Raw genomic sequence first — 14,886 nt, 5'->3', positions numbered from 1 at the left:
TAATACATGAAGAACAATGACATGATGTAGACAAAGTAAACTCAAGCAATATGAAGAAACCCCAATCATTTTATCCTTAATAGAAGCAACACAAAGACACATATTGTCCCCTTCTATCACTGGGATATAAAAATTTACCAGGTTGAACCTACTACAACACACCCCTCTCACCGAGGAAATATCAATCTAGTTGGCCAAACTATTTCAATAGATTAGAGAGAATTACGAAGCTATCATAATCATGCACATAAGAACCATATTAGTATTCAGAGAAGACTCAGATATTTATCATGAATAATCTGAACATAAACCCACAATTCATCAGATCCCAACAAACGCCCCGCATAAAAGGAATTACATCATGTGGATCAAAGCGAAGATGCGATGATCATTGTATTGAAGAGAGAGAGAGAGAGATTGCCATCTAGGTACAAGCTATGGATCTGTAGGTCTGTGGTGAACTACTCACACATCATCATGAGGGCAACAAGGTTGATCAAGAAGAACTTCGTGATCGATCCCCCTCCGGCAGGGTGTCGGAACGAAGCTCCAGATGGCCTCCCTTCACAACAGAGACTTGCAACAACGTAAAAAGTGTTCCGGGACTACCTCTGGGGTTTTTAGGTTATCTGAGAATTTATAAGCTAGATAACGAAGTCGGGAGGGCCTCGAGGGGCCCACAAGCCAATAGGGCGCCCGCCCTTAGGCCGCGTCGGGTTGGCTTGTGGGGCCCTCGTGTGTCCCCCAACCTTTCTCCGATGCTTGTTGGACTTCTTTTTGTCCGGAAAAATCTCTAAAGGTCAATTGGACTTCGTTTGGTATGGAAAACCTGAAAAGTGAAAATCTGAAAATTTAGTATTCGTTCAATTTTTTGATGATATGTATGATGTTACTTCTCTTAATGGTGTCATGTGAACGTGGACTACATGACACTTCACCATTTTATGGGACTAAGGGAAGTCATTATGGAGTAACACATAGATGATGGGTTGCAAGAGTGATAGAAGCTTAAACCTCAGTTTATGTGTTGATTCATAAGGGGCTGATTTGAATCCACATGTTTCATGCTATGGTTAGATTTATCTTAATTCTTTTTCGTAGTTACAGATTCTTGCAAGAGGGGTAATCATAAGTAGGTTTTTAGGTCAAGTAAGAATAACACCTTAGCACCGGTCCACCCACATATCAAATTATAAAAGTAGCGAATGTGAATCGACTCAATATGATGAATATGACTAGATAGAAATCCACATGTGTCCTCGGGAGCGCTTGCGTTATATAAGAGTACTTTCAGGCTTGTCCTTTGCTATAAAAAGGATTGGGCTACCTTGCCATCTTTGTTACTATTGTTACTTGTCACTTGTTACGAATTATCTTGCTATATAACAATCTATCAATGTTACTTATAGCATTTGCAGAGAATAAAGCACAAAATCTTCACTAAAACGTGTGAGTAGCCCACTGATACCGTAAGAGACCAGACCACAAAAAAACACCAAACTCTAACAGAGACTCACCAGATCTGGATGAGCACATCTATGAAGAGAAAACCCTAAATTCCGCAAGATCGAACATGTGAAAACAAGACATTTCTAGCTCTATGGCGCTAGCGGGTAAGGCGTCGTCATAACAAGAGAAGATATTCTCACAGCATCGTCCCCTCTACCTAAACGTCACAAACAAAGAGCATAAAACTCATAGTACTTCAAACTTATAAACATGCCTAGAAGAACCCCCCACCTAACCTCACACATCTACATGTGAGGGAACCGACAAGATTGCAACCGCCCAAACCCTAGCTGCTAGTGTAAGCACATCTTGTACAAAAATATGACATGTAGTTTTTTGTGAGGTCATGTAGCACGACATGCTTTGTTGGGAAGGATGTAGATAGAGAGGTGAAATAAAGGAATACATGTAAGACCATATATGTTAGTTTTAATAAAGGGTAACAAAACCTTGTGTGAAATACAATAATACTCCTCATTATAGCCTACAAAAATGAGCACGGCCAAAATAATAATGTGTTGCCTCGTTTGCAAGGAAACTATACGCCCCTTACTGAGATTAACCATCACTCTCGTGGTCTGGTCCTACTCGCCTCCTTGAATTTTGTGGCTAAGTGTGCAAGCCCGGAGTATGAAGAGGTACTTGCATCTTGGAGGCATCTCTCTCCATATGGGATGATGCCAACAGTTGTTGAAGTCGTAGTTTTACTTGATTGTAGAAATTGTGGATAGATAGATAAGTGCTCGACCATGTAGTTTTGTGATATGAAGAGTATTCTCTAGTTTATCCTAGTTTTTTTCTGACAAGAAGAATATATTAATATAACGGAGATATCAATTACATCAAACCCGTGCAACAATGCAATGTCGTAAAGACATTACGGATGCACACAATCACAAAAACAAAAAGAAGAAAGAAAGATCCCGCTATAGAGATCAATTCCTTGTAGCTACAACACGAACCACCACCTATACAACACCCGAAGTCTAAACTCTCCAAAAGTGATGCCTCCAAAAAAACAGTGCACAAACACCGTCATCACCCGATCCTAGATCTTAGGTTTTCATCCTGAAGAAGATCTGCGCTCTCTAAACAATGCCTTAAACAAGGTCACCGTCAGACACAATCATGACAACATAATCAATTAATAAGAGGCCTTGGGTTTTCACCCTGAAAGCTAAGACTTTGTACTCCACGTGTGTTGCCGCCCCCACTTGCCGATGTCGCTGCTACGAGCCACAAAGACTCGATCCGTCATTACAAGACTTCGGACCTCAACTGCCATGACGTTCTCCGTCATTGTATTCATCATGGAAACTGAAATACCGACGTGTCTCATAATGTCAAGAGATATCGAAGCTTCGTGTCACACCCTCCTGAAGCCAGTCAGGCTGAAATAGGGGCGCACATGACCGAATCCCATCCGATCCAGCGATCTACAAGCGTCAATCACCCAATGAAGATCTTTGGCGGAGCATTTCGGAACTCGTCAATGACGAGATCCATGAGGGCCGGCAATCGACAGAAGTTATTCACACTTTTAGTTTTAGGCCATTAGCTAGGAGGAATTTGCATTCTAGCGGTTTGCTATATTGCAGCGTATGATTTGTATCCATGAGCAAATATAGCTATTTTTAATCATGTTTGACATGGTTTTTCGACTTGCAACGTGTATTATCCATGCTCAACTTATATAGCTAATTATAATCATGTGGTGCATCCAATAAATAAAGTTTCCTCTTGGTAGAATTGTTTTTATCGTAATCGATTGTTACTGACATATAAAATCGATGGTTACTGACATTGGACTTCAAAACAAGATGAAGATTTCATTCAGTGAGGAAAAAGAAGAGACCATGTTAGTCCATTTCATTGTTACAAATTTTATACAGGTCTACAAGCCATTTAACAAAGTAGCCCATGCGCCACGTGTCGTCGTGGGATGCTATCGACAAGGTGTGCGGTGTAAGACTTTACATGGACATGGTACATGTTGGTTTGCACCTTATTTCACTCCCTTCGTCATTTCTGACAAATGCTCTCGTGGATAAGGGCATAGAGCCAATACTAGTATTGAAACTACCTAACTCAGTAAAGTTAGATAAATTAAATAATAAAGTCAGTGTAGACACATCTTGTAATAAAAATGACAAAATTACAATATATTTGTGTGAGGTCATAGTGTGCCATATCACAACATGCTTTGTCGGGTCGGGGTATGGATATAAAGGAGTAATAAAGGCAAGCAACATAAGACAATATCTATGAGTTAATAAAGGACAACAAATCTTCATGTGAAATGCAATATTACTCCTCACTTTAGTTTATAAAAAGATCACAACCAAAATGATTAGTGAACGTAGTTGCCTCATTTGTGAAGGAAACTACCGAGTATTGGAATTTTGTGGTTAAGTGCAATAACGAAATACAAAGAGGCACTTGTAGTTTAGATTGCATCATGCTGGTTATGGGATGAATTTCATGCTGACAAATGTTAAAGTTCATCATTTGACTAGATTGTAGAAACTGATGTGGAAAGATAGACAAATGCTCGACTACGTGGTTTGATGAGATGAAGACTCTTCTCTAGTTAACTCCGACTTTTCTGGTAATAGATATGAAGATAGGATTCAAGGATTTACTCACACTTTAATCACACTCGTACGAGAAATTTTCATTCGTGCAGTTTGTCGCCTTGCGACGTATGCCTTTGTATTTATGAGCAACTTGTAGCAAACTGTAATCATGTTTCATGTGGTTTGTTGACTTGCGGTGTGTAACTGTATCCATGTAAAACTTACATAGCTCGTTACAACCGTGTAACACAAGTCACTAAATGGAGTAGCTCATAGACCACATGCCGCCATGGGATGCCATCCATGAGGGGGTGGCCGTGTACGGTGTACCCCAAGCCCAGAGGACTTTACATTGACATGGTATTTTGGCATCCAAGCATCGTACAACACAAGTTACGTTCATGACATCAAAATCTCCATGTTAGTTTGCACCTCATTTTGTTGCCTTCGTCATTGGTGACATATGCCCTTGTGGATAAGGATAGAGCCAATAATAACATCGAAATTGTCAAGCCCATTGAAATTAGATAAGAGAATTAGCGCAAACACATCTTGTAATAGATATGACATCACCATAATATTTTTGTGGGTCATGATCCGTCATACCACGTCATGCTTTATTGGGCGGGATATGGATAGAAAGGCGAAATAAAAGCATACGATGTAAGACCATATCCGTTAGTGATAATAAAATGGTAATGGTAACAAAACATCGTGTGAAATGCGATATTACTCCTTGTTATAATGTGTAAAGAGAGCGCGGCCAAAATAATTAGTGAACAATGTTGCCTCATTTGTGAAGGAAACTAGATGCCCCGTCATTGGAATCATTATACATAACTCTCATGGTGGGTCATAGTATCCTCTTACAATTTTATGGCTGATTGCCCAAAAACATAGTATGAAGAGGCACTTGTAGTTTGGGGGCATCATTCTCCTTATGCGATGGATTTCCTGTCGACGATGATCGAAGCCATCGTTTTGCTAGATTGTAAAAAAATGTATCAAGAGATAGATCCATGCTCGACCACGTGGTTTGACGAGATGAAGAGTCTTCTTCGATCGAAAGTTGATCCCTGATTTTTTATGACGATAAAAGTGAAGATAGAGGGTTGTGGAGCTATTCACGCTTTAACGTCCTTGGTTAGAAGCAATTTGTATTTGTGCAGATCGGTGCCTTTTTCCATGGTTTGTTGTCTTGCCGCGTGTAACTCTATATCCATAAAAAACTTGTAACTAACCGTAACCATCCGTTTCACACACGGTTTGTCGACTTGCGGCGTGTAAAGGTATCCATGATCAACTTACTTGATCGATGATAATTATATAACTGCGTAGTATTTATGATAATAAAATCCCTGTCTCGCCAGAAAAAAGATAGTTAGGGAGGGATCAATCGATGCTTTCCTCACACCGGAGTTTCAAATTAAGAGGAGGAAGATTGTGTTTAGTGGAGGAAGTGAAGAGAAGAGAAGGCAAGGCACCCCCACCCCACCCGTTCGTCCTTTTGCTTCATTATTCCACTTGATTCACTCCTCCCATCGATCCAGCAAGCGGAGCGGGAGGGGGAGCCAAGCCAAGCCCAAGCCCAAGCCCTAGCCAGAAATCCACCATGTCCGACCACATCGACCTCAACGCCGCCGCCGTCCCCCAAACCCTAGCCCCCTCCAAGCGCGGCCGCGGCCGCCCCCGCAAGAACCCCCCGCCCCCGCCCCCCGCCCCGGCCCCCGGCATCGCCGCCCCCCCGCCCCCCGCGGCGCCGGATCCGGCCGCCCCAGCCCATGCCCTACCCGGGTCTGGCCCCTCGGCCTTCGCCCCCAAGGACCTGGTCTGGGGCAAGAAGCTCTCCCACCCGTCCTGGCCGGGGGAGGTCCTCTCCGTGGCGTCCGGCGGCACACAGCTCCTCGTCTCCTTCTTCGGCGAGAAGGCCCTCGCCTGGTGCGACGCGGCCCAGCTCAGGCCCTACGAGGCCTACTTCCCCGTGGGGGAGCTCTACGACGGCGAGGCCGACGACTTCGACGCCGCCGTCGACGCCTCCCTCGACGAGTTCTCCAGCCGCGTCCAGGCCGCCCTCACCGCCGCCGCCGACGCCCCCGCCTCCCTCAGGCGGCCCTTTGTGCCGCGGGATTTCCTCGGGTCGCTCCAGGATTTGGCCGCCGACCGCATGGGCTTCAGCAACCGGGTGCAGGCCGCCATCACCAAGGCGCATCTCAGGGCCCTGGATGCGTTCAGGGGTCTCCCTGACCCCCCTGTGTACACCTTGGAGCTCGGTATAGCGAATGCTGATGCTTTGGCTGCTCCTTCCCCCATGGATCGGGGCAGGAGGAGTGCAAGGGAGGTTAACTGCGACTCGTCCGCGACCCCGCCGTCCCGGAGGGGGAGGAAGAGGAAGGAGGAGGTCCAGGAGGCCGATTCCGATGAGGACTGGGACCCGCGCAAGAAGGGGGGCAGTGACTCTGATACTGATGTGGACATTGAGCGTAGGAGGGCTCGGAGGGGCAGGGGTAGCGGTAGCGCCACACCACGCGGTGGCGGGAGCGGGAGGCCACGTGGGAGGCCTAGGAAGACGGATTCTGCTGCGAAGCCCTCACAGCCCTCAAAGGTGAAGGATGAGGAGGTGGAAGAGAAAATAGAGTATCCATCGGCCGCCGAATTGTTGCTTCATCTCACATCAGTTGCTTCTGATCCATTCAATTTCAAGGGTTATGATTCTGTGGGTGTGATCTTTAGCTTCTTCTCGAAGCACAAGGGCTCGAAAGTGCCGAGCGCTTCGGATGATAAAGAGCTGTTGGAGATATTTGGTGGTAAGAAAGGAAGGAAAAAGTCCGTTGGAAGTTTTACCAAGGCGAAACATGAGATTGAGGCAGAACAATTGGAGTTGGAGACCGTGGATGGCCAGAGGGGCAGGAGGAAATCCGCGGGGGGCATTTACTCGGCTCGCAAGGCGGAAGATTCTTACTGGTGTGACATTATCATCAGCGATTTTGACGATGGAGACACATCAAGTGATTATGAAGGCCGCAAAAGGAAGCGGGTGTCTCAGAATAGGAGTGGCAATAAGAAGACGAAGCAGGAAGCGGCGCCTCAAGATGAGGCTTCTACTGATCTTCCAGATGAGAAACCAGCAGATGGTCCAGCAGCTTTGATTTTATACTTTGGTAGTGCAGAATCCATTCCTTCTGTGGATCGTATCAACAACGTGTTCCGTGCTCATGGAGCGATCATCGAGGGCCAGACTGAGATCACCAGGAAGGCAAAGACTGCCAAAGTAGTCTTCTCTAACCATGCTGATGCGGAGCAAGCCTATAGCACTTCAGGAAAGTACAATGCTTTTGGTCCAGCGCTTCTCACATATGAAATTAAATACCTGCCATCTGCTCCTCAAATTCCTTAGACGGCGCCGGCTAAGGCGTCTATCTTATCATTGGAGGTACGCATAATTTTGATCGTTTTCAACAATTTCCTGATTCATTCGCCCCTGCCAATTTATTGCAAACCTGTATCAACATCCTAAATCATGAATACAGGGAACTGCATTATGAAGACGGGAGCAGGGGAACATAAGTGCGTGTCACCGACTTAGATCTAGGAGATTCGCTGACCAGATCATGTGGGTTATTGAGTTGGCCAGTTGAGTGAGAAAAGTTGTAGGTTCTCTCTCTAGTTTCATGTATCTGGAAGACTGCCTGTGTACTTGGGGTCAGAGGTGGTTTAAACTGTGTGTTAGATGGTACCTTGGTAACTTGTCCTGTTGTATGTTTTGTCTAGAAGTCATTGCACAGCTGTGGATGTTTATGGTACTATGTTGTGTCCTCTTATCTTGTGTTTCCAGTTTTGGCCATGGTTCTCTTTAATTCCGTCATAGAATGTATCGTTTTAATAGCTGTTTCTTTTGCGACGAGTAATTTAATAGTTGTCATTTCAAGAAGAATCTGTGGTAGGATGCAATGCTGAAACATTGTTTGGTTGGTTAGGCTGGTCATAAGTTCAAGTCTAGATAATAAGAATAACTCATGATCACTATCCCACGAAACTAAATTTGGACAAATGTTTTTACACACATGCTGTGTGTCTTGTATCTGCTTATGCCCTGCCTTTGGAAGTCAATGCTGGAGCTCAGTTAGGCCTTGTACAATACTCCGTATAATGCAAGGCGCTCAAGGAGGAAGGTGTTTAAAATAAGCTGAGTTGTACTTAAACGTATACGCTTATCTCTAGAAGAGGGGTGCTTAATTAAGCACCTATTTCCTACTAATAAGCATCGGTGCTTAAAAAAATACTGGTTTATTTCTCTATGCGCCTTGAAGAAAGGCTCTGACTTCGGACCAAATTGGATTCAGAAATCAGAGATATATAGAGCTTTGTAGAACAAGTGGGTACTTTTATATGTGATGATGGTCTTATTCTAATGTCGTTTGCCGCCAGTTCGTGTTGTTTGATGTGAACCCCTTTATAGCATGTTCAGGCATCATGGTGCATAAACTTTTGCAAGATTGGGCATATTTTGTCACAGGTGCTCCCTCCGTCCCATAATATAAAAATATTTTTCAACAGTTTTAGCTTGAAAAATGGTCTTACATTTTTAACTGTTTTAGCTTTAAAAACGTTCTTATATTATGGGACAAAGGGAGTAGGAAGGAAGTTTACACGTGTCATCTTCATCTTTTTCGTTGGAAAACTTCCATGCTATCATGTTTTTTTTTTATCAGCAAAATGTTAACTCGTTGACAGTTCGTGTCCTTATTTTATTTGTACCGAGAAAACCTTCTTGACACAAACCAGCAAATTATGTTTCTTGCTGAGGCAAAAAATTCGACAAGACAACCTTTCTCGGGATAGGCACACATTGGTAAAACTTGCTAGTAAGAAGTCAAGTGTCTCAGTAATATATAAAAAAGGGAAAAACAAAGAGGATAGTGCTTTTTGGCTTCGGAGCTCATCTACACGTGTCATAAACAGTAAAATCAGAACATTCAAAAATTCTGATGTTTTTTCACATGGAAATTGTATCAAAAAAAATACTAGAAATATTTCAAAAATTCGGTTTTCTTTTACATGGAAATTGTATCAAAGTAAATAGTACTAAATTAAAAAAAACCAGATTTTCTTTTGCATGGAAAAAATTTCAGTGCGTGAGGTCTGTGTCAAATTTCAGCTTGTGTTTGAACATCTGAGTGGCTCTCGGCAAAAAATATAAATTTAGGATCTGTGAAACAATGTATTGTTCGAAATGATCTGTCTTTCTACTGAGAGCTACTCAGATGTTCAAAATACCTGAAATTTGACACGGACCTCAAGCTATGAATCATCTTCCGTGCAAAAAAAATAAATATCTTATAGACATTTTTATTTTATTTTAATGTTTACGAGGGCGCAGCCCACAAAGCCGTCCAGGCCCACCTCCACCCCGGCGCCCAGCCCACTTTTACCCGTCGCCGGCGACGAGAGGAAGCCTCGCGCCACCGCACCGCCGCGGCCTCGTCGTCTCTGCTCCGGCTTCGCGCCTCCTCTCCTCTCCCGATGGAGCGCTGCCGGACCCCCGCCCGCCCGCCGCAGCCCCAGCCCCAGCCCGCTCCTGCCCCAGCCCCAGGTGCGGCGCCGATCCACCCGCCAACTCACTAGCTCGCTCACGCACGCACGCACGCACGCGCCGCCCGCCGTTCCGCCGCCCTCGCTAGCTAGCTAGGGTTTCGGCACGGCACCGCACGCCGTCACGCGATTCGCTGCAGCGCGCTCCGCCGACTAAGCCGTGGCGGCCGTCCGTTGCCCGACACAAGTGGCTGAAATGTTTTGCTTGCTTGCGTATGTGATGTGCTGATGGGGATTCATGGCCAAATTTTGATTGGAGAATCCTCACTGAAACACGCGCATGTATTCAGCCGCGTAGCCATGGCCGGAGGAATCGCCCCTTTCGTTCTGTTACGTGTGGGAGGACCCAAGGCTAGCTGTGTGTGGTTCCAATGTTAGGTTCAGAAAATTCAGGAATTGTTTTGCTGAATGTAAGGGCCAAAGCTGTGATACTGATGGCTATGGATGGATGGATGGATGCTTTGGCAAAAGCAAGGCCAGGCGCCACTGCATACCAGAACTACTGAGCCACAATTTGTCTGCCATTCATTTGTATCCCCGTTCATTTGTCCATTGCTTGTATCCCCATTCATTTGTCCATGGCTCCTCCTTCATATCACCTGACATAAACATCTTTCTGCCTGCAAATTTAGGTACTGCACTACTGATACTATGAGTATATGATTAATTCTTCTTCTATCTGTGTATATTATGTTAATTGCCTGGCAGAATATTATGCTTCGACTTGGAATGTTTGTTCATGCTGAAAGATAATTAAATCGTCATACAAACAACGTCACAGTTAACCATCTGCTGTTTTTTTTTTGACATATCTATATGCTGAATTAGACCTTAATGGTTCCGCTGGGTGTCGTGTCGCAGGCCGTGGAATATGCATGATGAGCACCTCGTGGAGAGACAAGCAGGACCACCACCTTATCAACTTCATTGGTGCATTCCTGGCCGCTAACTCGTATCGCCTAAACTTCCTGCCGATATCTCCTGTAAGCGCCTCTTCCTGCCCTGCAAATCACAAGTTGCAAATTGCTTCAGTGGTGTGTTTAGAAAAAAAATGTGATCAAGCAGGTGTATTCCAGGACTTCATCTTCAACAATGGGGGGCTATCAGTTGCTTTCATCTTTGAGACGAACTGGGACTGCGGGAATGGAGCTGCTGTTTTTAGCAGGTGTGACACTCTTCCCTGCTATGTTTTAAAGCAGCATGCTGCTATGGTGTTTGTTCGCTGTAACGATCATAACGGTGGATCCACTGTTGGAATGATTCCTGTTGTAGGGTGAATGCACTGAAGAGGCAGTACAAAAATCTCTACGTCATTGTTGCCGTCCCCACGGTGGAGCAAATCGAATCGTTTAATCAGTCTTATTTCAAGTAAGCACCCAATATGTATTTTGGTAGTGCTGGGTTATGTTAGTTGGGTCATTGTTACTCATGTGTGCCATAACCAAGGTATGGCATGGAGCTTGGCTGCCCTACATTTGTGCCTGTTAACGATTCAGAGATGGGATTTGAGATGATGCTCAAGATTGCTCATGCCCGTGGAGGTAAACATCTAACTTCATTTGACTCATGATCAAGTCCTAAGCTGCAAGCATCTGACAGATCAACACTTGTTTTTCGTTCAGTATGCAAGCAGCAGGACATTAGCTCAACAATGAGGAATGAGGTACTTTCACATGCGTCCATATCTGTTGCTGCACTATCTGTAGCTCTCTAAGCGATTTCTCGCCTGTGTTTGTAGCGGGAGCAAGCAGTTCAGTCCATGGATGCCTATATACGAGTGGTCACCTCTATTCCTGGTATTGATGACCACGATGCTAATATGGTGTGTACTGAACTATCTTTTATCCTAATATGTAACTGGATGATCTCTTGGTTACTGACTAGTCAATTTCAGTTTTGAGTTATTTGCAATTTTTGTCTCTAGTGAGAAAAAACAACACAAATGGTTAGACACAATAAGTACAATCATTCGCCTTGCCGTTGGCAATCATTTTTATAAAAGCATGGTTGAGGATAGTTCACGGTAGACCAGTGCTCAAAGGCTCAGACATAATTATTGTGCCTTCTCTCATGAAAATACTTGACTCTATGCAACTATTCAAGAACGAGTACTAAGCATTTGCTGGGTTATCTAACTTGAGAAGTCCTCCATTCTCTGATACCTGCTCTGTTACAATTTGTCATGCCATGCTAATTGCAGTCTAAATCTATCGGTGAAGAGTGAACGCTAGATTTCATATTTCCATTTAACTGCCGTGTGTTTTGTGTCTCTACAGTAATCATATCAGTATCGTGCCATGCTGATAGTCATGTTCTTGATTTCATAGCTTGCCCAAGCTATTGGCTCTATTGAAGCAATCGCAAAAGCATCCAAGACTTCTATTCTAGAAAACACTGACCTCTCCACGGATAAGGCAGAGACAATTGTCAGGTTCTTCAGGGATCCGCAGTTCTACTTAAGCCCTAAAATCAACTAATTTTTGCAGGTATTCTGTTCGCCTGACTTAGGATATGTAGTTCACTTTCTTTCTGTACTTTTGATGTATGGCCATTGTTACAAATTTTCCTGTCAGAGAACTGTATGCCTGTTTTTTTTCCATTCATCATCTAACTCATGACGGGTATGTGGCGTTGTGCAATTCCTTGTGCACGTTTAATTTTGTATTCTCCTGTTATTAGCTTTCTTCTCTAAGTTCCTCTGGTCTTACTCATGTCATCACTTCTTTTGCTGAGCTAATGTGCACGCTCAATATTTTGCATCTAAATCGTTGGGTTCAGAAGTGTAGAAGTTAAGCTACATATTCTGGAAGCAAGATACCTGCCATGATGATCAATGAAAACCATATGATTCGAACTTCGTATGCTAGACCCTGATGCACTCAACATGATACCGATTTTGTTGTTTGGCAGGCGAATTAGGGTCGATTAGCTACGGAATCTGCAGTGGGATGAACTCCATTGACTGCGGAAGCCGCAGTGGTTAAAGATGCTATGTTGCTGTAGATTGCCCACAGATATGTGTTTCTGATGATGTAGTGCAGTAACGATGCCATACTGTTTTTGCTTCGGATTTTTTACTGCAAAAATCAGCTTCTTAGCTTAACATGGCGACTGAGTTCGAACAGCTTTGCCCAACTCTTGACAAGGTCGACGAGTCCAAAATATATGATAGTTTTGTCAGTCATTTGGTGCCTACATGGTAGGCTTGGTGGAATTTTATTGCGCTTGCACGTTGCTTTTTGTTGGTTTTATCAGGAAACATCTATTAGAGAAAAAAATATCGTATGGAAGGAATCTCAGGAAATTGTGGTGGAATCACATTACTCAATGTGACTAGATATAATCTTAGGAAAAGATACACAATCAAACTGCCGGAGTGTGTTTTCATGAGTCTACATTCCATTTGTTTTTTTATTGTGAGGTGGCTAAGAACGTTTGACCCTTTGTTTGAGAGTACTTTTAAATATCAGATGGGAATGATTTTGAATCCATGGCTAGATTCTTGATTTCAAATGATAAAAACTCTGCTTTGAATACTGTCGCTTCAGCTGTGATTTCGTGCCTGTGGAAGTATAGGAACTTTGTGATTTTTGACAATGCCAAATGGATCTCAGTTGTGCAGATACTGAGACTATCCTGAGAACTATCAAGCTCTGGGCAATCTTGTCCCCGGAGGAAAACAAGGTGAAGCTGGACCGATTTGTGGAGGCACTAACAAAATTCTCACAGAAGCCCCCGTTGCCCATGAACTGCTCCTCTTAGTGAGATGATGTATGAACTACTTGGGATTTCATTTGATAATGAAGCCGGGGAGAACCTCCCTGTTTTTCTAAAGAAAAACTAAAATTGAAGCCTTCGGTTGTAAACCTGGCTGCTGGTTCTTAACCTCTCTGTTATATGAGAACAAATTTCAGACGCTCCCACTTTTACCCACTGGGAAGTAAGAGGAGAACTTCATCCTAGCCGTACCAAGGAGAAATATTTTGAGAGATTTAATGTCATTGCCTTCCGAAAATAGAAGTTTCCGCCTGCACTATGTATGGTTGGTGTATTGTGCGTATATTTTCCAGATATGATTATTTTTTCTTTTATTAGGTTTGTACAACAGATATACTTGTGCATTTTCTTATCACGCAAAAACGTCTGAACTTAATTCTTCTTAATCCTTAAGATATGCATGTGATATTATATACATATGTGTTAAAAATGGTATCCACCATTTTTTTCTAAATTCCATAAGTAATTACTGGTCAATAGTCCATCTATTCCTTTATGTAAGGTGTATTATTTCTGACATGATGATCAAGACGCGTAATTATACACATATTAAGATGAAATTAACCTTGGCAAAATCATTGATTAAAGGCAGCAAAATCATTTTGGCTAGGAAAGTAAGAGAGACACACAATCATGACAGAGATTCTTTCTTTTTTCTCTTTACATGCAATCAGGGAAGAGATTTTTGTAACGCTAACCATGGAATTACGGAGAATTAGAAGAAATGCACTTTGAAAAATTAGAAGAAATACACCTTACATTATGAAATTTTATCGAAAAAACAAATACACCTTTATATAAAAGAACGGATGGAGTAAGCATACAATCTGTCAAACAAATTTAACATTCTTACGTATGCGTACAAACACTAACATATGAGTAACGATGGCACCCGCAGGGTATGGATACGGGTGGAACCACCCCATATCCTTACCCGCTCCCCGTGAGCTTATCCATCACCCTTACCCGGCCATACCTGTCAATGGATACAATTTTTTCTCATACCCGTTATCCGACATGATAGATGGGTACCCGTGGATAAAATTGTCCATGTTTGTTTAAACAATTTATAGTCATATTCAGCAACATAAAATCATAGTTTAAAGAAATAGATTAAAACAACATATACTTATAAACAATATTATATAAGCCATAAAGAATAACACATAGTCATACATTTTCTGTTCAAAAGTTCTTGACATAGTGTAGACTTAAAGATAATTTTGAGTTTACATAGTTTTATATGGGTACATGCGTATGTGGGTATGGGTTATATGATCCCATACCCGTACCCGATATACCCGTTGGGTTTCAGATTTTCCTATTTATATACTCATGGATAAATTTTTGTCCTATATCTTTACCCTAATAGGGGTTTTACCTGCAGGGTATGTGGGTAATGGGTATCCATATTGCTCCTGCGAGTGACACGAGG

At 43.1% G+C, this 14,886-nt stretch overlaps 2 protein-coding genes across 4 annotated transcripts; both read left to right on the top strand.

Moving 5' to 3' along the window:
• Window positions 1-5,598: 5,598 nt before the first annotated feature.
• LOC123424585 lies at window positions 5,599-7,903 on the top strand. The gene is made up of 2 exons (XM_045108223.1): window positions 5,599-7,515; window positions 7,613-7,903. Exon 1 carries the CDS (start codon window positions 5,698-5,700, stop codon window positions 7,477-7,479), a length of 1,782 nt encoding a protein of 593 aa, XP_044964158.1. The 5' UTR covers window positions 5,599-5,697; the 3' UTR covers window positions 7,480-7,515; window positions 7,613-7,903.
• A 1,687-nt stretch (window positions 7,904-9,590) lies between these two features.
• On the top strand, window positions 9,591-13,779 carry LOC123424586 (protein PARTING DANCERS homolog). Of its 3 annotated transcripts, none has more exons than XM_045108226.1 (9): window positions 9,591-9,675; window positions 10,536-10,657; window positions 10,751-10,839; window positions 10,947-11,042; window positions 11,121-11,215; window positions 11,297-11,337; window positions 11,413-11,496; window positions 12,002-12,160; window positions 12,585-12,858. In XM_045108226.1, the coding sequence occupies exons 1-8, from the start codon at window positions 9,606-9,608 to the stop codon at window positions 12,149-12,151; spliced, it is 747 nt and encodes a 248-aa protein (XP_044964161.1). In that variant the 5' UTR covers window positions 9,591-9,605; the 3' UTR covers window positions 12,152-12,160; window positions 12,585-12,858. The 3 variants fall into 3 exon arrangements, with proteins under 3 accessions (XP_044964161.1, XP_044964160.1, XP_044964159.1); XM_045108225.1 differs by lacking the exons at window positions 9,591-9,675; window positions 12,585-12,858 and adding exons at window positions 9,855-10,306; window positions 13,289-13,779; XM_045108224.1 differs by lacking the exon at window positions 9,591-9,675 and adding an exon at window positions 9,857-10,306.
• Window positions 13,780-14,886: the final 1,107 nt, after the last annotated feature.

Source organism: Hordeum vulgare, chromosome 2H (genome assembly GCF_904849725.1).
Source record: "Hordeum vulgare subsp. vulgare chromosome 2H, MorexV3_pseudomolecules_assembly, whole genome shotgun sequence".
Classification (NCBI taxonomy): Eukaryota; Viridiplantae; Streptophyta; class Magnoliopsida; order Poales; family Poaceae; genus Hordeum; species Hordeum vulgare.
This window is presented reverse-complemented; position numbering and strand designations above follow the sequence as displayed.

Bases quoted from the DNA above. Each gene is read 5' to 3' on its own strand.
- LOC123424586 (XM_045108225.1), top strand. From the start codon at position 10,123: ATGGATGGATGCTTTGGCAAAAGCAAGGCCAGGCGCCACTGCATACCA. The intron at 10,658-10,750 runs GTAAGCGCCTCT...GGTGTATTCCAG, and splicing joins ACTTCCTGCCGATATCTCCT to GACTTCATCTTCAACAATGG. The intron at 11,338-11,412 runs GTACTTTCACAT...CTGTGTTTGTAG, and splicing joins GCTCAACAATGAGGAATGAG to CGGGAGCAAGCAGTTCAGTC.
- LOC123424585 (XM_045108223.1), top strand. From the start codon at position 5,698: ATGTCCGACCACATCGACCTCAACGCCGCCGCCGTCCCCCAAACCCTA.